This window comes from Dama dama, chromosome 26, assembly GCF_033118175.1.
Source record: "Dama dama isolate Ldn47 chromosome 26, ASM3311817v1, whole genome shotgun sequence".
Lineage (NCBI taxonomy): Eukaryota > Metazoa > Chordata > Mammalia > Artiodactyla > Cervidae > Dama > Dama dama.
The window spans coordinates 43,243,970-43,266,763 of record NC_083706.1 but is presented as its reverse complement, the minus strand read 5'-3'; the positions used below and the strand labels follow the sequence as shown (position 1 = coordinate 43,266,763).

The window sequence follows — 22,794 nt, the reverse complement described above, 5'->3', positions numbered from 1 at the left end:
CCACGTGTAGAAAAATGTTGGAGCGCACCTCATAGTGTAAACCAGGACGAATTCAAATTGATCAAAGACATACATGTAAGAAAGGAAACCATCAAAGGACCAGATGAAAACATTCTTTTGTTGGTTAAAAACTTTTACCAGGCATTTGCCAGGTAGGTGCACAGAACTGTTGAAGCTCTAAACCAACTTCAAAGTCAGAAGTTCAGGGAACCACTTGAACAGGCAAAGGAGAATCTGAAGAGTAAATGATTAGCCAAGCCTCCATCAGATGAGCCCAACATCCTTTTAAATAAAAACTCCTTCTTTCTCTTGCCTTAAAAGTCAGCCTTTTTTATTTTTATAACTGTTGGTGGGCTTCACTATTGGCTCAGTGGTAAAGAATCCACCGGCCTATGCAGGAGACATGGGTTTGATCCTTGGTCTGGAAAGATCCCACATGCTGAGGAGCAACTAAGCCCATGTACTACAGCTATTGAGCTTGTGCTCTAGGGCCTGGGAGCCACAGCTCCTGAAGTCTACTCGCCCTGGGGTCCTTGTTCCCTAACAAGAGAAGCCACTACAATGAGAAGCCTGTGGACGCAATTAGAGAGTAGCCCCTGCTCGCCACAGCTAGAGAAAAAGCCCACAGAGCAATGAAGACCCAGCCCAGCCAAGAATAAATAAATGCTTGGTAATCAGTTGCTAGGACTTTCATACAAACTATAAAATAACAACAGAAATGAGTCTGAAACCAAGGTGATAGGGCCCTGCTCTCTCAGAGGGCTCTAAAGGAGGGTCCTTACTGACCTCGTCTGCCTTTGGTGTTTACTGACGGTCTGTGGTTTTCCTTAGCCTGGAGATGCATCACTCCTATTACAAGGCCCTCTTTTCTCTGGGAGCCTTCACATCACCTTCCTGCTCTATGTGTCTCTCTCCCAAATTTCCTCTTTTTAAAAGTATTCAGGCTCACTCTAATGAACTCACTTGAACTTTATCTACCCTATAAGACCCTATTTCCAAATAAGAGCACATTCTGAGATAAAGTGGTTAGAATGTCCTCACATATTTTGTGGGGGGGGATACAATTCCACCTGTTTCAACACACTTCAACAGCATTACATCTGTTTAGCACATATATGTGTGTGTATGTGTATGTGTGCTAAGTCACTTCAATCATGTCCGACTCTTTGCAATCCCATAGACTGTAGCCTGCAAGGCAGCTCTGTCCAGGGAATCCTCCAGACAAGAATACTGGAGTGCATAGCCATTCCTTTCTCCAGGGGATCTTCCCAACCATAGATACAAAAAAACCCCCTGACGTTCTCCATGCCAAATTTCCCCCAGAAGTAACAGAGCCAAAGACCAACAGCTCCCCATAGGATGGCTTGAGAAACCAGGGGCCTTCAGCCCAGACTTAATGAAAGAGAACCCTGAGGAGGGTGGGGCAAAGAAGCCCAGATGGAGCATTTTTCTCAAATACTCTCAAGATGAGAAAAGGATTTTAAAGGTTTAACTGCATCTGGGCCAACAAGCTTCCATGGGGTTTCAAAGTTTCAAGCGAAAGAAAAAATGAATTAAGTAGCTGCTTTCCTTGGATTTCAACCAGAGCTTCCAGAGAAGAAGTGAAAACTTGGGCAAGACTGACTTGGAAATGGAACACTCCAATGAAAGCTCCCAGGGGGCTGCCACCATTCATGCGGGGTTGATTCTAACCCAGTCCCAAGGCTCTTATTATAGAAAGCTTGCAAAATCTAACCAACAAATCTTACCCTTAAACATAACTTTCTGTTGCCTCTCTGGGACATCACCTATGCTTCCAAGTCACTTCCAAGTTATCATTCATCACTGTGCCACGCTGAAACAGGCTGGAAAACTAGGAGAGCTTTACAGTAGGGTCCACCGGTCTGATTACAGGTTGGGAATCAGAATACAGGGTAGGATTGCCAAGTCCCTGGAATCCACCTCCCAGAATAGAAACGTTTCCTTAAAGATGTTCCCAATTTCCAGACTGAGGTATTGTGCTCTCCTCTTGGCCATACCCATTTTAAGGTTTAAATTACACACTCATGAAGTGAAACTACCTTGCTGCTGGCCAAGGAAGCCTGTTAAAGTCCTCAGCCCAAGCTCTGTCCATGCCTGTGGATACTTCTCTGGCCCTCATGTACACCCATGGCTGATCTGCGTCAAAGTATGGCAAAAATCACTACAATATTGTAAAGTAATTAGCCTCCAATTAAAGTAAATAAATTAATTTTTTAAAAAAGAAAGGTTGGAAATGAGACTCATGAAGGCAGCTGTGAGAGGGTTGTCAGAATGGCAGACAGTTTCTGTAGGAAAGAAAAAAAGAGTAACACTCTTACCTTAAAAATCACTTAGACTTTGTGGAAAAACTGGGTTCTAACAAGGCTCAGAGATTTCTTAAAAATCAGGGGTTTCCAAGAGCATCATTCATTCATTCATTTATTAGTTCATTCAACAAGAATGTCCTGAACTCAGTTCATTTCTAATTTGAATGAGGAGGATGAGTTACAGTCCAGGAAGCTAATTACTAGACTCCTAGTAAACACAGGGGCAGACACAGCCTTGCGCCCTGGAACAGCTAAGACAAACTTGCACCCTCAGAGACAACATAAGAAGCTCCTGAGAAACCTGTGGTTGGGGCTGATGGGGGGTGTACCCAGAAAAAGTGAAGCTCTCCCCTCCTCTTGGGACCAAACAGAGCAAGAAAGGAATGCACAGTCTAATTATGGGGAGTCAGGGCTCAGAAGGAAGTGGGGACTCTCTAGTATTGAGTAGAGAGGGCCTTGGGCAGGAAAGGAGAAGGAGAAAAGTTATCTAGTTTGCTACTGAAAGAAAGAAGTGGGTAATATAGTATGTTTCCCATGAAATTGAGCTCAACTGTCAACATATGTCCCTTGTATTATTCTTCCTGGGCCAGAAGCTTCAGCATCCTCATAACCCTCCCAGATGTCCCTGGGGGTCAGTGAGACTGTCAGGCTTCTACTTATCAGCAGTGAAGAGCCCAGGGCTAGATGTTTGTCCAAATATCCATTAGACAGAACTAGAACATAAACATGAAGTATGAAATTGCCCTTCAGGTATGTAAAATTATAGTGAATTTTGGAAAATGTATAATTTTTCATAAGTCAAATTAACAGTTTCATGATGCAAGTCAAGCTTCTGGGGTAAAAATCAAATGTACTTGATTCATACTGAAACTAAAAATCAGCCAGTCAAAGAAGCAAATGAGTGTGATGCAGAAATTAAAAACAACAACTTTGCGGTCATACTTCTTTTCCTTTTTGACCTTCAGGTAATGATGCTGCATTTGTTGCCATTTCACCATGTATATGATAATAATAAATTGAGATCTAACAATCTCTTAAAATGAATTCTCCATCCATGGATAGATTATGTAAAGTGCTTCTTGCGTGCATGTACGCTAAGTTGCTTCAGTCGCGTCCAACTCTTTGAGACCCTGTGGAGTGCACCCTGCCAGGCTCCTCTGTCCATGGAATTCTCCAGGCAGCAATACTGGAGTGGGCTGCCATGCTCTCCTCCGGGGGATCTTTCCAACTCGGGATTGAACCTGCATCTCATTATGTTTCTTGCCTTGCACGTGGGTTCTTTACCACTAGCACCACCTGGGAAGCCCAAGTGCTTCTTAAAGATTAACAAATTCAGTGGAAACAATAAAGAGAAAAATCCTTCTCTATAGTTAGATAGCAAAAAGCAGGTATGTAACATGTGTTATGAAAAAAACATAACTTGTTGGAGTGGGGTAGGTAGGTAGGTTTTTATCATTCTCCTTGCTGCTGCTTTTTGCAGAGGGGAAAAAAATTAATGTCATGATGTGATGTTTAGTTAGGTTAACTATAAGTACTTTACAGATAGGAACTTGGTTATCATTCTTGCATGATGTACTTTATCATAATGCTCTTAATATCTTGAGTCTGAGTAGAGAGACATTACAAGTCAAAAATATGCCCTAGATATTAAGATAAAGGGAAATTCAACTTAAAATCACCAACATGTGAAAATTTGGACAGTATTTTATTACTAAAGTATACTTCTAGAATAAACTAGTCCAATGAATTGAGTGTTTTTTTTTTTTTATTAAAATTCATCATGCAAAATGAAGTCAACTGGGGGGTTATCGTCCAAGATGGAGATGTAGGAGACCCCTGAACTCATAACCTCCCATGGACATATCTCCACTACATGCAGAGTGATTTCCCCTAAAAGAAATCCAGAAACGAGTTGAGTGATTCCTTCACTCTGGGCAAATGAAAAAATACTCACACTGAAATGGGTAGGAAAGACTGAGACACACTCTTACCATAAATACACTCAAACCTTGTACAGCACTGTACAATCAGGAGGGAACTAACAACTCCTAGCTTCTCCCTGAGGAGGGAAGGATTGGTCTTAATATCTAGCACCCCAGGGATATGCCCCCAAAACACAATGCTCTGAAAGCCAACAGGGCTTATATCTACCATACTCACAATACTAAAGCAAGCAAATTGTTCTTAATGGGCTCACAAGGACTCACAATCTTCTCAGGGTGCAGTACAAAAGAAGCAAACAGATAGATTCATCTCTGAGTTTTTCCTGAAAAAAGGCCCATTTGCATACTTTAAGAGCTGCTGAGAGTCAGGTTTCTAATTTAGCACTATCTAGAGAATGACTGATTCTCTAGATGAATTCATTCTCTAGAGAATGAATGACTGATTCCCCCAGAAACTGGGAAAGTGTTACATACCATCTCTGCATTCTCCTTGTAACCTGTTCCAAATCACTAATATCTCTCCAGAAGGAGCTTGTACATATACTTGGTACCCTAGCTTTTGCAGCTGCCACCGAAGGAAAACATAACTTGATCATCTGGCTCTAGTGTCCAGCAGAGCTTGCACTTATCAGCCCCACAGTTCTTTAACAAACAAACAAACAAAGGATTCTTAAGAGGTTATCCTTCCAAGGCTCAGCACAGAGGATGCAAACAAAACCCCATCACTCAGTCTTCCCCTAAAAGAGATCTATTTGTATACATTAAAAGCTGGTACCTGAAGGTCCAGCTCCAATCAGTTTGTATCTACATGCTCACTTGAATCTTTCCCTTTCAGTTACTGACAGGTCTAGGCATAGTCTCAACTACTGGAAGCCTCTAAGAACAAAGAAGTCACCTTGGAAAATCACAAAGGTCTGAGAGACAACCAAGAGCTCAGGCTGGGCTGATCATTAAGGTTCATCTCCAACATGAGATCACTCTGTCAAGACTGGGAGAGGTAATTGTTTTATCTAAGGCACATAAACCAATGAAGGGAGTCAAGGAAAATGAAAAAATAGAGGAATATGTTTCATACAAAAGAACAAGATAAAATCTCAGAAATAGACTTTAACAAAATGGAGATAAGTGAGAGATATCTCAAAATGGAGATAAGTTACTAAGATAACTCTTAATAAAGAGTTGAAAGTTATGATCACAAATATGCATACCAAGATCAGAAGAACAAGGCAAGAACAAAGTGAGAAATTCAACAAAGACACAGGAAATATAAGTATAAAACAGAAATCACAGTACAAAAGAATACACTATTAATAACTACAGTGGAAAAATTCAATAGAAGGGTTCAATGTCAGCTAGGTCAAGCAGAAGAAAGGACTAGCAAATTAAAAAGCAGGGTAGTGGAAGTTATCCAATCAGAGGAGTCAAAAAAAAATGAAAAAGAGTGAAGATAGTTTAAGGAATTTATATAAGGACAACATCAAGTAAATCAACATTCACATTACAGTGGTCTCAGGAAAAAAAGGAAAGTGAAAGGAGTAGAAAGCTAAAGAAATAATCACTGAAAACTTCCCTAACCTGGAGAAAGAAACAGATATCCAGATCTGGGCTTCTCAAAGAGTTTCAAATAAGATGAACCCAAGGAGACTCACAGCATGACACACTAAAGTTAAAGCATCAAAAGTTAAAAACAAGGAGATAATCTTAAAAGAACCAAGAGGAAAAACAACTTGTTACATACAAGATAGATAAGACCATCAGCAATATTTCAACAGAAACTTTACAGGGCATCATATACTCAGAGTGCTGAAGAAAAGGAAGATTGAGGGCAGGAGGAGAAGGGGACGACAGAGGATGAGATGGCTGGATAGCATCACTAACTCAATGGACATGGGTTTGGGTGGACTCCGGGAGTTGGTGATGGACAGGGAGGCCTGGCGTGCTGCGGTTCATGGGGTTCATGGGGTCACAAAGAGTCAGACATGACTGAGTGACTGAACTGAACTGAACTGAACTGAAGGAAAAAAAAAAAAAAGAACACCAATCAAGAATACTCTACCCAGCCAAGTTCTCCTTCAGTATTGAAGGAGAGATCAAGAGTTTCCCAGATAAGCAAAAACCGAAGGACCTCATCATCACTAGACTAGCCTTTAAAGAAATGTTAAAGGTACGCCTTCAAGTTTAAATGAAAGGATGTTAATTAGTAACAGGAAAACATATCAAAGTATAAATCCAAGAAACAGATAAACAAGGATCTACTGCACAGCACAGGAAACTATATTCAACATAATAACCTATAACTGGAGCCCATTATATAGAGTGAAGTAAGCCAGAAAGATAAAGAACATTACAGCATACTAACACATATATATGGAATTTAGAAAGATGGTAACGATAACCCTATATGCAAAACAGAAAAAGAGACACAGAAGTACAGAACAGACTTTTGAACTCTGTGGGAGAAGGTGAGGGTGGGATGTTTCGAAAGAACAGCATGTATATTATCTATGGTGAAACAGATCACCAGCCCAGGTGGGATGCATGAGACAAGTGCTCGGGCCTGGTGCACTGGGAAGACCCAGAGGAATCAGGTGGAGAGGGAGGTGGGAGGGGGGATTGGGATGGGGAATACGTGTAAATCTATGGCTGATTCATATCAATGTATGACAAAACCCACTGAAAAAAATAAATAAATAAATAAAGGAGAAATTGAAAAAAAATAAAAATAAAAAATAAAACAAACAAACAAAAAAAAAAGAAAAGAATCTGACAAATAGGATAGATAGATACACATACACAACTGAATCACATTACACTGGAAACATTGTAAATCAACAATCCTTCAATTAATTATCCTTCAACTTAAAAAAAAAAGAAAATATAAATCTCAATAATAAGGTAAATATAGAGTTAAATTCAGAACACTCCAATGTTGTAATGATGGTAGGTATTTACTAACTTTTAAATCTAGTATGAAAAATGGTAAAAAAGAAAAACTATAGCTATAGTAATTTGCTAACAAATACACAAGGTAAAAAAAATATAAATTACAACATCAATCATAAAACATGAAGAAGAGTAATAGAAGTTGTTAACAACTTAAAATAGGCTTGTAAGTTTTTATATAAGTTTCATGGTAACCACAAAGCAAAAATCTGTACTAAATACACAAAAGATCATAAGAAAGAAACCTAAACACACCTTTAAAGAAAGACATCGAGACACAAAGGAAAACAGCACAAGAAGAAAAAAGAAACAGATAAATACAAAACCGTCAGAAGAAATCAACGAAATGATAATAAGTAAACATCTGTCAATAATTAATTTACACATAAGTGGACTATATTTTCCAGTGCAAAGACAGACAAAAGGCTGAATGGATCATAAAACAAGATCCAACTATATGCTATTTACAAGATACTCTCTTCAGGTTTAAGGACACACAGCTTGAAAGTGAAATGATGGGAAAAAGATACGCCATACAAGTGGAAACCAAAAGTAAGTGGGATAGCTATACTTCTATCAAACAAAATATTAATAGAATTCAAGCAAAAGACTTTAATGAGAGGCAAAAACATCATTTTAAAATGACAAAGGGGTTAATCCAATATGATGACATATAATAATATTTGCAAACATCTATGCAACCAACATAGGACCACCTAGACACATAAAACAAATATTAACAGACCTTAAGAAAGTGGACAGCAATACAATAACAGTAGGGGGCTTCAATACTCCACTTTGAACAATGGATAGATCACCCATACAGAAAATCAACAAGGAAAACATTGGACTTAAACTGTATAAACTGCATATTAGGCCAGATGAACTTCTGGTAGCAGCAGAAAACATTTTTCTCAAGCACACATGGAACATTCTCCAGGATAAATCATATGTTAGACCACAAAACAAGACAATAAATTTAAGAAGACTGAAATCACATAAAGTATCTTTCCCAACCACAATGGTATGAAACTAGAAATTAAGTACAAAAAGAAAACTGTAAAATTCACAAATATTTGGAAATTAAACAACATGCTTCTGAACCACAGATGAGTCAAAGAAAAATCAAAAAGGAAATAAAAAATACTTGGAAACAAAAATTGAAATAAAACACCAAAACTTACAAAAGGCAGCAGAGCAGTCTAACAAGTTTACAGCTGCATTAGAAAAAAAAGAAAAGTGCTCATTACATTGAAGAAAAAAAATGGAACTCAAATTAACAACAAATTTAATACCACAAGGAAATAGAAAAGAAAAACAAACTAAGTCAAAAGTTAGTAGAAGGTAGGAAATAACAAAGATTAGCTTGGAAATATGAAACCAAGATTAAAAAGACAACAGAATAGATCACTGAAACTAAGAGATGGTTTTCTTTTAAATATATACAAAACAGACAAACTTTTAGCTAGACTTACCAAGAGAAAAAAAATAAAATCAGAAAAGAAAGAGGTAATATTATAATTGATATAACACAAATACAAAGAATTGTAAGAAACTACTATGAATCATTATATGCCAACAAGCTGAACAAACAGGAAAAAACTGATAAATTCCTGGAAATATACAAGCTACCAAGACTGAATCACGAAAACAGAAAATTCTAATAGACCATTACTAGTAAGGAGATAGAGTCAGTAATCAAAAACATACCAACAAAGACAAGCTCAGATTGCTTCACTGGTGAATTCTACCAAACACTTAAAGAAGAATTTCAAATTGTTCCAAAAAATGGAAGAAGAGAAAATATGCCCCAAATCATTTTATAAAGCCATAATTACCTTGATACCAAAACTAGACAAGGACATTACAAGGAAAAAAAAAATTACAGGCTAATATCCCTGATACACATAGATGCAAAAGCTCTCAACAAAACAGTAGCAAACCAAATTCAACAACATATTAAAAGAATCACACACCATGATTAAGTGGGACTTATTTCAGAGATAAAAAGTTGGTTCAACATCTTTAAATCAATCAATATAGAACATTAACAAAATGAAGAATAAAAAGTATATGACCATATCAACAATAGAGAAAAAGCATTTGAAAAATTTAACATCCATTCCTAATAAAAACTCTCAATTAACTGGGTATAGAGGAAACATACCTCAACATAATAAAGGTCATATATAAAAAGTCCATAGCTAGCACCATGCCAAACAGTGAGAGACAGAAAGTTTTTCCTCTAAAATCAGGAACAAAACAAAGGTACCCAGTCTCATGACTCCTGATTAACATAGTACTGGGAGTCCTAATATAGTAATTAGGCAAGAAAAGGAAATAAATGACATGCAAATTTTAAATGGAAGAAATAAAATTGTCTCTATTTGCAAAACAACAAAAGCAAAAATAAACAAGTGAGACTTCATCAAATTAAGAAGTTGTTGCATAGCAAAGGAAACCACCAGCAAAACAAAGAGGCAGCCTGCCAAATGGGAGAAAATATCTGCACATCACGTTATTGGACAAAAGGTTAATATCCAAAGTATATGAAGAGCACATATATCTCAATAGCAAAAGAAAGAAAAAAACCCAGTCTGATTAAAAAATGGGCAGAGGAACTGAATAGACCTTTTTTCCAAAGAAAATATACAATTGCCAATGGGTACATGAAAAGGGCCTCAAGCAATCATCAGGGAAATGAAAATCAAAATTACAATGAGATATCACCCCATACCTGTTACACTGGTTATCATCAAACAGACAGCAAATAATAAGTGTTGGTAAGGATTTGGAGATAAGAGAATCCTTGCAAATTGTTGGTGAGATTGTAACCTGGTGCAACCACTGTGGAAAACAGTAAAGAGATCCCCACTCCTGCCAAAATAAAACAGAATTACAATATGATCCAGCGATCCCATTTCTAAATATACATCCAAAGGGTTTGAAAACAGAATATCAAAAGAAATATTCATACTCTCGTGTATCCAAGATATGGAAACAAACTAAGTGACCATCAACAGATGAATGGAAAAAGATCTGATAAATCTGTATCTACAATGATATACATAATGGAATGTTATTCAGCCATGAGAAAGAATGAAATCCTGCAATTTGCGACAGTACGAATAGACCTTGAGGGTATTATGATTAAAAATAAGCCAGTCAGAAAAAGATAAATATTGCATGCTATCACTTATACATGGAATCTAAAAACAAAAGTCAAATTCCTGAGAGTACACAAGTGGTTGCCAGGGTTTGGAGGATGGGACAAATAGAAAAAGATAGATAAGAGTATAACTTTTCAGCTATATGATGAAAAAAGTCTGAGGATCTAGTATAAAACACTGTATTGTATAATTGATTTGCTAAGAAAGTAGAACTTAAGGGTCTCATTAGAGAAAGAAAAGGTAAATAGGTAAGGTGATGGATATTTAGTTACCTAGATGTAGGGAATTCTTTTACAATGTCTATCAAATGACTGTAACATATACTTTAAATATTACATTTGTCAAGTATACTCAATGCTGAAAATCTTAAAAATGAAGTCACTTCACAATCTCTGTTATACTGATAGCCGTCTGAGGATATCCAAATGTTCCATGCAGGTATCATATAGTTAATTCCAGGTGGCTCTACAACTGGCTTTCCTACTACACTTTATACTAAGGCAAAAAGTGTATCTATATAAGGTAAATCTATATTAGATTAATATTATTGTTAATCTCAAACTATGACCATATAAATGTAGCATTGTCTATATTAGATTTTAGATTTCAGGTGTGAGTTGGGTTTTTTTTTGTAATGACAAATGGTATTTGGATGTAAAAAAACTTTTCAAAATATGACTTTGTCAAATTCTCTGAGAAACTTGACAATCATCTTCAAAGATGATTCCAGAAGACTATTTTTCCCTCATTTTTCATCTTATCACCATAGCATATATATAATTTCATTTTCGCCTTTATAATTCTTTTTTTTTTTAACCATCAAATAACAAGACATAGTTTGGCCCAAGGACTTTGGAAACGTTCAGTTCTCCTAAACAAATCAAGTTATAAAGTGGTTTTTCTGTACTTCTCATTACCATAAATTTGTTTACTTGTGGGGTTTAACAGTGGAATGGCTAAGCATGGACATGATATTTTCCTTCCCTTGATTTCCATCTCCATTTTATTCCTAAATACAGAAGATTCTAAGACAGTAAAAGAATCTGCCTGCAATGCAGGAGACCCGGGTTCAGTCCCTGGGTTGGGAAGATCCCCTAGAGAAAGGAATAGAAACCCACTCCAGTATTCTTTTTTTTCTTTTTTTTAATAGCTGAGGAAATGGTTTGGATTTTTGTTGTTGTTGTTGTTGTTATTTTTTTTTTCATTTATTTTTATTAGTTGGAGGCTAATTACTTAACAATATTGTAGTGGTTTTTGTCATATATTGACTTGAATTAGCCATGGATTTACATGTATTCCCCATTCCAATCGCCCCTCCCACCTCCCTCTCTACCCGATCCCTCTGGGTCTTCCCAGTGCACCAGGCCCGAGCACTTGTCTCATGCATCCCACCTGGGCTGGTGATCTGTTTCACCATAGATAATATACATGTTTTGATGCTGTTCTCTTGAAACATCCCACCCTCGCCTTCTCCCACAGAGTCCAAAAGTCTGTTCTGTACATCTGTGTCTCTTTTTCTGTTTTGCATATAGGGTTATCATTACCATCTTTCTAAATTCCATATATATGTGTTAGTATACTGTAATGGTCTTTATCTTTCTGGTTTACTTCACTCTGTATAATGGGCTTCAGTTTCATCCATCTCATTAGAACTGATTCAAATGAATTCTTTTTAATGGCTGAGTAATATTCCATGGTGTATATGTACCACGGCTTCCTTATCCATTCGTCTGCTGATGGGCATCTAGGTTGCTTCCATGTCCTGGCTATTATAAACAGTGCTGCAATGAACATTGGGTGCTCGTGTCTCTTTCAGATCTGGTTTCCTCGGTGTGTATGCCCAGAAGTGGGATTGCTGGATCATATGGCAGTTCTATTTTCAGTTTTTTAAGAAATCTCCACACTGTTCTCCACAGTGGCTGTACTAGTTTGCATTCCCACCAACAGTGTAAGAGGGTTCCCTTTTCTCCACACCTTCTCCAGCATTTATTGCTTGTAGACTTTTGGATAGCAGCATCCTGACTGGCGTGTAATGGTACCTCATTGTGGTTTTGATTTGCATTTCTCTGATAATGAGTGATGTTGAGCATCTTTTCATGTGTTTGTTAGCCATCTGTATGTCTTCTTTGGAGAAATGTCTGTTTAGTTCTTTGGCCCATTTTTTGATTGGGTCATTGATTTTTCTGGAGTTGAGCTGCAGGAGTTGCTTGTATATTTTTGAGATTAATCCTTTGTCTGTTGCTTCATTTGCTATTATTTTCTCCCAATCTGAGGGCTGTCTTTTCACCTTATTTATAGTTTCCTTTGTTGTGCAAAAGCTTTTAAGTTTCATTAGGTCCCATTTGTTTATTTTTGCTTTTGTTTCTAATATTCTGGGATGTGGGTCATAGAGGATCCTGCTGTGATTTATGTCGGAGAGTGTTTTGCCTATGTTCTCCTCTAGGAGTTTTATAGTTTCTGGTCTTACATTTAGATCTTTAATCCATTTTGAGTTTATTTTTGTGTATGGTATTAGAAAGTGTTCTAGTTTCATTCTTTTACAAGTGGTTGACCAGTTTTCCCAGCACCACTTGTTAAAGAGGTAGTCTTTTTTCCATTGTATATCTTTGCCTTCTTTGTTGAAGATAAGGTGTCCATAGGTTTGTGGATTCATCTCTGGGCTTTCTATTCTGTTCCATTGATCTATATTTTTGTCTTTGTGCCAGTACCATACTGTCTTGATGACTGTGGCTTTGTAGTATAGTCTGAAGTCGGGCAGGTTGATTCCTCCAGTTCCATTCTTCTTTCTCAAGATTACTTTGGCTATTCGAGGTTTTTTGTATTTCCATACAAATTGTGAAATTATTTGTTCTAGTTCTGTGAAAAATACTGTTGGTAGCTTGATAGGGATTGCATTGAATCTATAGATTACTTTGGGGTAGTATAGCCATTTTGACAATATTGATTCTTCCAATCCATGAACACGGTATATTTCTTCATCTGTTTGTGTCCTCTTTGATTTCTTTCATCAGTGTTTTATAGTTTTCTATGTATAGGTCTTTTGTTTCTTTAGGAAGATATACTCCTAAGTATTTTATTCTTTTTGTTGCAATGGTGAATGGTACTGTTTCCTTAATTTCTCTTTCTGTTTTCTCATTGTTCCACTCTAGTATTCTTGTCTGGAGAATTCCATGGACAGAGGAGCATTGTGGGTTACAGACCATGGGGTCCCAAAGAGTCGGACAGGATTGAGTGACTAACACTTTCACTTTCACAGATGATTCTTGCCATGAATTCTTCATTCATTAGTAATGTGCACGCGTGCTGTCACTTCGTCATGTCTGACTCTTTGCAACCCTATGGATGGTATCCCGCCAGGCTCCTCTGCCCATGGGATTCTCCAGGCAAGAATACTGGAGTAAGTTACCATGCCCTTCTCCCACTGGTTTTGTATTTGAACTTAATTCCCATTGTTTCAAGTGTCCTTCAAATTTTTAAATTTATAAAAATGTCAAGATGGAAATCTACTGCTAAGTATGAAAGATATATATTTGACTTCAGCAGTGTTCTGGAACTAATATTACCAAAACTCATTAGGGAAAATATATGCTTATACAACAATAAAACTTAAGGGCAACCAAGAGTTGATTCTCAGGGACATGACCATTAGTTGTTTATTTGTTTGTGTTTTCTTCCTGAAGTACCTTTCTAAAAAATGAAAGCAATAATGAATATAAAGAGAAAACCTATAACCACATTACATTTAAATTCCAATATTTACTCATCATGGATCTGCCTCACATAGGAATATTAAGGTAGAGAAGTGCTCATTAAAACTCTTAATTCCATGGGGAACACATGTAAATCCATGGCTGATTCATGTCAATGTATGGCAAAAACCACTACAATATTGTAAAGTAATTAGCCTCCAACTAATAAAAATAAATGAAAAAAAAAAAAAAAAAAAAAAAAACCTCTTAATTCCAAACATGGCTGGGAGTCTATTTGCCAGTAGGACTGACTCAAAATCTAAATATGCCTGTGAATCCCCGTGTTTCCATGTAACCCAACCTCTGCCACCTAAATAGATGCCCTCTATACAGTTTGGATCACAACACTGCTGACTCGTTATTCAAAGGACGACATACTTACATGTTAATAAATGCAAATCTAAGGCCAGATGTATATTCACTTGGCCTATAATCTCTGAAATGTAAGTACAAAACTCCTTTTTTATTCAGTTTAATTAAAAAAACCCATGCTTCATAGATAATAAGTTCATCTACTAAAAGAAAACTCACAAGATAGTCACTATCTAAATTCATTACTTGTTTGGTCTATAGGCCCAGAAAAGAAGATTTAACTTCCTCTTGCCTTGATTCATCTATGTTAGCTTCTGAATGGATATGATGGGGTAAGGAGGAGGTAATTTTCTAGTCTTGTTTCCATAATAACTAGAGGTCTTCTCCCTGAACAATAAGAGCAACAGTCATGTTTTATAAGAACACCAGTTCTGAGAGTATCAGCTGAAGGATCAAGTATAACTTCAGTCACTGTTATCTTTCCACAAGCTCCTCTCAGGAATGAGAACCTAATTGATTTTTCTATTGCATTACCTTGTTCCCAAAATGTTAATAGACAGTTAAATGAATATTTGGCATTCAGTAAAAACAAAACAAAACAAAAAAAAAACCATTATTTCTTTAGTTCATAAATACCTTAAAATAAAATCTCGTAAGGTAAAATTGATGATTCACAATTTAGGTGTTTTGAACAAAAGTCCTCAACATTAAAAATTTATAGGACATAGATCATTTAGCACTAAAAATTTCTGCCACAGTGAACATATAATATTAAATGCATTTATTATCTAGTGTTCACCCCAGATTTTAGGGGTGAATATTGATGGGCTAAAAAAACAATGTCAGATTAAAGACTTTAATCATCTAGATTTTTATTTCAAAACACTATTTCCTAACTTCCAGGAGAATTAAGAGTGTATAGATACCGAAAATTAATCAATTCTGATATAACCCTGAAACCAACTAGATAACAAGCTAATGTGTCCCACTATCTCTTCCCTGGTGGCTCAGAGGTTAAAGCATCTGCCTGCAATGTGGGAGACCTGGGTTCGATCTCTGGGTCAGGAAGATCCCTTGGAGAAGGAAATGGCAACCTACTCCAGTATTCTTGCATGGAGAATCCCATGGACAGAGGAGCCTGGTGGGCTACAGTCCTCTGGGTCGCAAAGAGTCGGAAATGACTGAGCAACTTCACTTTCACTTTTCATCTCTCCCATGGTACATACGGCAACCTGTTCATGAATAGTTAATGGCAACCAATCTATATGCAATTGAACATACAGTGTTGGTTGACTGTTTAAGATGACTCACTACCAAGATAAACATTGCTCTGTGTTATAGTAAAGCTGTCTCGAGAGAACACAAAAATGATTTTGGCTTACCTTTAGAGAAACCATTTGTAAAACTCAAATGACCACATAAAGCTTATCAAGGAGTCTAGATTGGTTTTTGTTTTATACCTTATGGATGAAGAAGATAGAAATGTCAATAGAGCTCATTAAGGGTGCTCTTGCCAGCTGCTGAAAAATAGAAGCTGGCTACTCTTGGAATTTGGTTCAAAGCTGGACAGATTTGCTTTGTTAAAGCATTGTCTAAAGTTCTCGTTTTCTTTTAAAATTGAATAAAATCTCTGTATACAGGAAAAAAAAATAGTTAATGGCTCTTCAAAATAAAAGTCAAGCTTAGTGTTCTTACCTGGCACCCTCTTTGCCCAATTGATCATGTGTACCAGCTCCCTGTCTGCAAGGCTGGTCAGCAAGCCCATCATTGAAGCCTCACTGAAAGGTCTGTTAGGATCATACTCAGAATAGATTATGGGGGGCTCAGCCTCCAGCAAGGCACTGATCATCTGGTCAGCCGTCAGGGACAACACCGGGCTGTTCTTCTTAGTGTGTTTAATCATGATCGGGCTTGGCCAAAAGTTGGCAGCTCTCATGTCTCCGGAGGGCACCGCTTCGTTCCTGCCCTCCCCATCATCTCTCTGGCGCTTGTGCTTCAACATTCTCCCTCCTCTTCGGTCTTTCCGTATCCCTGAGAACACACACAAACAACAGCTTAATCTTTTGCTCAAATAAACTTTCACATGAAAACCATTTTTAACACGAACAGCCTTTATTTTATTTAAGGAAATAGTTTGGGACACAGTTGTGCGGTTAAGTGTTTAACAACCAGCTGTCCACAAGAGGGGGGAGAAAATGGCTTTGATTTGTAGCATTCACCAATTTCCATGGTGTAACTACTCCCACCATGGCAAATTTCAAGCTTCTTGTCTAAGATCAAGCAGTGTACAAAACTCCTACAAATTTAACAATAGGCTTTTATGAGCCAGTACAAGCTGCTCTTTCAAACCATTGCAGGATGTGTGTGTGTGTGTAACAGATGCTATAAAAAAGACAACATAATAATTAGCTACTCTTGAAATATGACATATCAAAGATCGCTCCTGCTATGAATATTCTTTCAATAGCAAATTTAAAAAGCATCTTTATAAAGTGCTTAATAAATGTCCTTATCACCCAAGTAGACCTCTTAACAGAAGACACTAAAGAGGAATGATTTATCCGAAATGTATCTGACAGTCTCTAGCCTCCACAGATGTCTAGTCAGTCTTTTATTGCTACTAAGCTGTACCTCATCACCTGAGCAATTGACCCAAGACCCTCAACTTGTTGACTAGGTTCTAAGTCGTCACAAATGTCTTTCTATTTTCCTAATATTAAAGTTTTAAAATAGTTGTAAATAGTCTTCCCCCAAAGATTTACCAGCTGTAGTTCCCCCTAACTAATTAAAGGAGGAGAGAGACTCCAGTTTTTTTCGCAGAGATGCTTTGAGGCTTAGTTCAGCATCTTAACCTAGAAAACGCCAGGCTATAGTACTAAAATGTATCAGCAGAAACAAATGTTTTAAAAGACAAAAATGAACACAAGGGTTCATATTTTCAAAAACTCGAATCTCTCCAAAATAGACCAGAAAGCCACATTTCTTAGATTTGTATAAAAGAAATAATAATTTTGGTAAAAATCTAATATAATTACTTTTAATATTAAAGACATGAGAAGTAAAATTCTTTGTAACAGATCACCTGTCCTCTGATTCCAATACAAATGAATAACTAATGTTAGAACTTTGCTCTATTTTGTTCTGTCAAGGAGTTTGGACAAATGTTCACTGGTGAGTTTTTATGCATTGGTTTTATTCTTATAGATCTAGATTAGATATGTTACATGATATTAAAAATATAATGGTGCCACAGACCCTTCCCTATTTGTTCAGTATCAAAGTAAGCATTTCTCAGAACTCTTGGAATAAGTAACAGTCATAAAGATTTTTTTTGTTTGTTTGTTTATGATTCCTTTTATTTTGAACATTTTTAATATCTTTGGAATAGAAATTCAAATGAGATCAAATATTGCACATCAGATTGGCTATATTATAATGTGACTCACATTTGTGTAAATGATTTCTAATATTACTAACAAAACATAAGAAGATAATGTCAGTTATAGTATCAGTCCTGTTTCTTCTTTTTTTTTTTTCCCAGTGGGTTTTGTCATACATTGATCATAAAGATTTTTATCACTAACATACACTGAGCACTTACCATTTGCTTAAGCACTTTAAATACACTTTACATGTACTCGTTTTACAACTAATTTAGTCCTCACAATAACCTTGTAAGGTAAATGCCAGAAAACTGCTCCTTTAGAAAGATTCATGAACTGGTCCAGGGCCATTCTCTATTAAGTATGATCCAAGATCCAAGCTTCTAAATGAAGCTTGTGTTTTTTTCCCCAGTTACCAGAGTTTCAAAATTGTATCCCACATAGTTGACAAATTTAAGGACATCTACAAGTAAAATGGGCTTCCCTGGTAGCTCAGCGGTAAAGAATCCACCTGCCAATGCAGAAGACATGGGTTCAATCTCTGGATCAGGAAGATCTCCTGGTGAAGGAAATGGCAACCCACTCTAGTATTCTCGCCTGGGAAATCCCATGGACAGAGGACCCTGGTGGGCCACAGTCCATGGGGTCGCAAAAGAGTCAGACATGACTTAGTGATTAAACAAAACAAAAAAGAAATAAAATAGGTCAAATGAGAGTAATCTTTGGCCAGTTGCTGTCCTAAGTCAATTCTTTTCATCACTAGATGTGCTAATGTGAGTATAATATCTGAATTAAGGAAGCGAAACTCACACCCTACTCTCAGCTCATCAGAGCACACCCGGACTATCACACGCAGTGCTGGATGGGGCAGAGACCAGCAAAGCAAACCTTTTCAGAGTAACGAGGATGGTGAGGAGAGGTGAAACCAGGTCACACAGAGAACCACTGAGGCACTAACAGGGGTTAGCCAGAGAGAAAAAAAGACTTAGAGGAAACATGAGTGTCACCTTCACATGGGCTCTACCTGATAAAATGGCATTGGGGTCTGAATGTCTGTGTCTCCCCCAAATCCATATGTTGACATCTAATCCCCAGTGTGATGGTATTCACACTTTGAATACCATCCCAAAGATATGAGCCTTTGGGAGGTCATTAGGTCACAAGGGTAGAACTTTTACAAATGGGATTAGTGCCCTTATATATAGAGGCCAGGGTGCCAACTTGCTCTCTCCACTCTGTAAGGTTGTGAGAAGATAGCTGTCTACAAGCAGGAAGCAGGAACTCATCAGACACCAAATCTGCGGGCAAACTTGGAGTTCCCGAGCTCCAGAAGTGTGAGAAATGTTTGCTGTTTAAGCCATGAAGCCTGCGGTATTTCTATTCCAGCACCTTAAACTGACTAAGAGAGATGGGCTCAACCTGCTCCTTACGAGTCCAAATGGTAAAACAGAAGAAATATGTGGAAATCATGAGAAGCCAGAGCTCGCTACAAAGACTCAGTCTATAGTCAAAGCTGACAACAAAGATAGACTCTGCTGCCACAGGAAAGGACGTGCTGGGTCACTGGAGGTTTCCAAGAATAGGCTAGATGAAGACTTTACAGGGGTGTTACCAAAGGCATTCAGTTTCCCAGTATTTGTACTACATGACTTTCAATGTACTTTCTCTCCTGAGAGTGTAGGACTCCACGATCTCCCTTTTAGAATGTAAGACCATGGCCATGGATGAAAAACAGGAAAGGAAGATCAGAAGCAAAGAATTCCTAGAGATTCATATCTCTTAGAAACTTTTGAGGTCAGACTCTTGACAGGATGATGCTGATTATTATTTACCTACTTTGGGTGGCAACTAGGGTGAAAAAATGCATTGTTCTTCAATATTAGGCAGTGTATGTGTATAACTCAAATACTCTTTGACTCCCTCTCTATAACTTTAGAAAGAGAGAGAGAATGTAAACAGAGAATGTAAACAGATGTAAACAATACAATCTTTTAATGTCAGATCTACATGGAAAGATAAAGGCAGGTGATCTGAACAAAGAAGAAATAATTAAAGGTGATTTTGTTCACCCTAAGACAAAACAAAGTTACCTAAGTAATCAAGTTATGACTATACACACGCATTTTACTTTTTAAAAATGAAGCTGATGCTTTCTGTTATCATCGCAATTTATCTTCATTTTAAAATATTTCCAAGATAAAGACAAATAGACATGAGGTAAATTAAGCAAAACAAAACACAGTATTGCCCCCACTTTAAAAGGTCCCAGCAGTCACACTATAGACAAATAGACAAATCTATTTTCTAGAATAATTTTAAACTTCAGGTTCTAAAAGTGACAGTTATTAAAAATTGCTTATCAAAGTATTCATTTTGTGAACATTTGCTCAATACTAACAATGTATATTCACAGATGATGCGATGCTAAACAAAGACAGATTATGGTACCCTCCATGAAGTCTTTAGCTTGGAGGGAGAAAGACATGAATCAAAAGTTGTTCTGTTATTTGTGGAATGAATGAATGAACTGCCCAAAACACAATGGAAGAGAGGAAGTAAAGCTAAGAAGAGGAGACAAAGAAGGTATCTCTAGGAGACAATGTTACGTTTGAGCCAATACATGAGATTTCCTTTCTTGGAGAAATTTAGAAGTAGACTCTTCAGAAGGTTTAGGTATACCACTATTACAGCAGTGAGCTGAACCACCACACCTCTTTGAGTCTCAAATATTTGATTCACATTGTTGAACACAAGTCAAAAATGACCACAGACTTGGCATGCAGAACAATTAAACACAACTGGAGAGGTGGAGATGAGAATATTTATAAAACTATCAGAGTCAAATATGGCAAGGTAGATTCAATGCAAAGAAATAGAGGAAAACAGCAGAATGGGAAAGACTAGAGATTTCTTGAAGAAAATTAGAGATACCAAGGGACCATTTCATGCAAAGATGGGTTCAATAAAGGACAGAAATGGTATGGACCTAACAGAAGCAGAAGATATTAAGAAGAGGTAGCAAGAATACACAGAAGAACTGTACAAAAAAGATCTTCACGACCCAGATGAGCACAATGGTGTGATCACTCACCTAAAGTCAGGCATCCTGGAATGTGAAGTCAGGTGGGCCTTAGAAAGCATCACTACGAACAAAGCTAGTGGAGGTGATGGAATTCCAGTTGAGCTATTTCAAATCCTGAAAGATGATGCTGTGAAAGAGCTGCACTCAATATGCCAGCAAATTTGGAAAACTCAGCAGTGGCCACAGGACTGGAGAAGGTCAGTTTTCATTCCAATCCCAAAGAAAGGCAATGCCACAGAATGTTCAAACTACCGCACAATTGCACTCATCTCACACACTAGTAAAGTAATGCTCAAATTCTCCAAGCCAGGCTTCAGCAATATGTGAACTGTGAACTTCCAGATGTTCAAGCTGGTTTTAGAAAAGGCAGAGGAACGAGAGATCAAATTGCCTACATTCGCCGGATCATCGAAAAAGCAAGAGAGTTCCAGAAAAACATCTATTTCTGTTTTATTGACTATGCCAAAGCCTTTGACTGTGTGGATCACAGCAAACTGTGGAAAATTCTGAAAGAGATGGGAATACCAGACCACCTGACCTGCCTTTTGAGAAACCTATATGCAGGTCAGGAAGCAATAGTTAGAACTGGACATGGGCCAACAGACTGGTTCCAAATAGGAAAAGGAGTGCGTCAAGGCTGTATATCGTCACCCTGCTTATTTAACTTCTATGCAGAGTACATCATGAGAAACGCTGGGCTGGAAGAAGCACAAGCTGGAATCAAGATTTCCAGGAGAAACATCAATAACCTCAGATATGCAGATGACACCACTCTTACAGCAGAAAGTGAAGAGGAACTAAAAGCCTCTTGATGAAAGTGAAAGAGGAGAGTGAAAAATTTGGCTTAAAGCTCAACATTCAGAAAACGAAGATCATGGCATCTGGTCCCATCACTTCATGGCAAATAGATGGGGAAACAGTGGAAGCAGTGTCAGACTTTATTTTTTGGGGCTCCAAAATCACTGCAGATGGTGACTGCAGCCATGAAATTAAAAGACACTTACTCCTTGGAAGGAAAGTTATGACCAACCTAGACAGCATATTAAAAAGCAGACACATTACTTTGCCAACAAAGGTCCGTCTAGTCAAGGCTATGGTTTTTCCAGTGGTCATCTATGGATGTGAGAGTTGGACTGTAAAGAAAGCTGAGCGCCCAAAAATTGATGCTTTTGAACTGTGGTGTTGGAGAAGACTCTTGAGAGTCCTTTGGACTTCAAGGAAATCCGAACAGTCCATCCTAAAGGAGATCATTCCTGGCTGTTCATTGGAAGGACTGATGCTGAAGCTGAAACTCCAATACTTTGTCCACGTCATGGGAAGAGTTGACTCACTGGAAAAGACCCTGATGCTGGGAGGGTTTGGGGGCAGGAGGAGAAGAGGATGACAGAGGATGAGATGGCTAGATGGCATCACCGACTCGATGGACATGAGTTTGGGTAATCTCCAGGAGTTGGTGATGGACAGGGAAGCCTGGCGTGCTGCGGTTCATGGGGTCGCAAAGAGTCAGACACGACTGAGCGACTGAACTGAACTGAACTGAGATTCAGTTAGAAAATATTTACAAATATTTTCTTAAATTGACCCCAAATGCTCTATATTTTTCAAATGCCAAGGGCTCAGGAAGATGCACAAACAGAGCAAAATTAGGAAGCTGTACATATCGTGTGCCTGACTACAAAGATAGGATCCCAGGGCACAACTCCAAGAGGAAAGCAACCATGTCTACTTGGAAGTAGTAATGGTCATATTAGCTGTGACATGCCAGTGATAATAATGCATATTTACAGTAGTTCAAAAAATTTCAAACTGGAATTGAGTGCAATAGGTGAAAAATGGACAATTTCCAATTCTATTTTAACCAAGGTCAAATGAGAATTGCAGATCA

The 22,794-nt window shown here is 37.7% G+C and overlaps 1 protein-coding gene across 1 annotated transcript in view; it reads right to left on the bottom strand.

Moving 5' to 3' along the window:
* Positions 1 to 22,794, bottom strand: part of ESR1 (estrogen receptor 1) — a 271,737-nt gene that overhangs the window by 130,968 nt on the left and 117,975 nt on the right. The window contains exon 4 of the mRNA XM_061130593.1: positions 16,140 to 16,475. Coding sequence (XP_060986576.1) covers positions 16,140 to 16,475 — 336 coding nt within the window. The remainder of the gene's footprint in view (positions 1 to 16,139; positions 16,476 to 22,794) is intronic.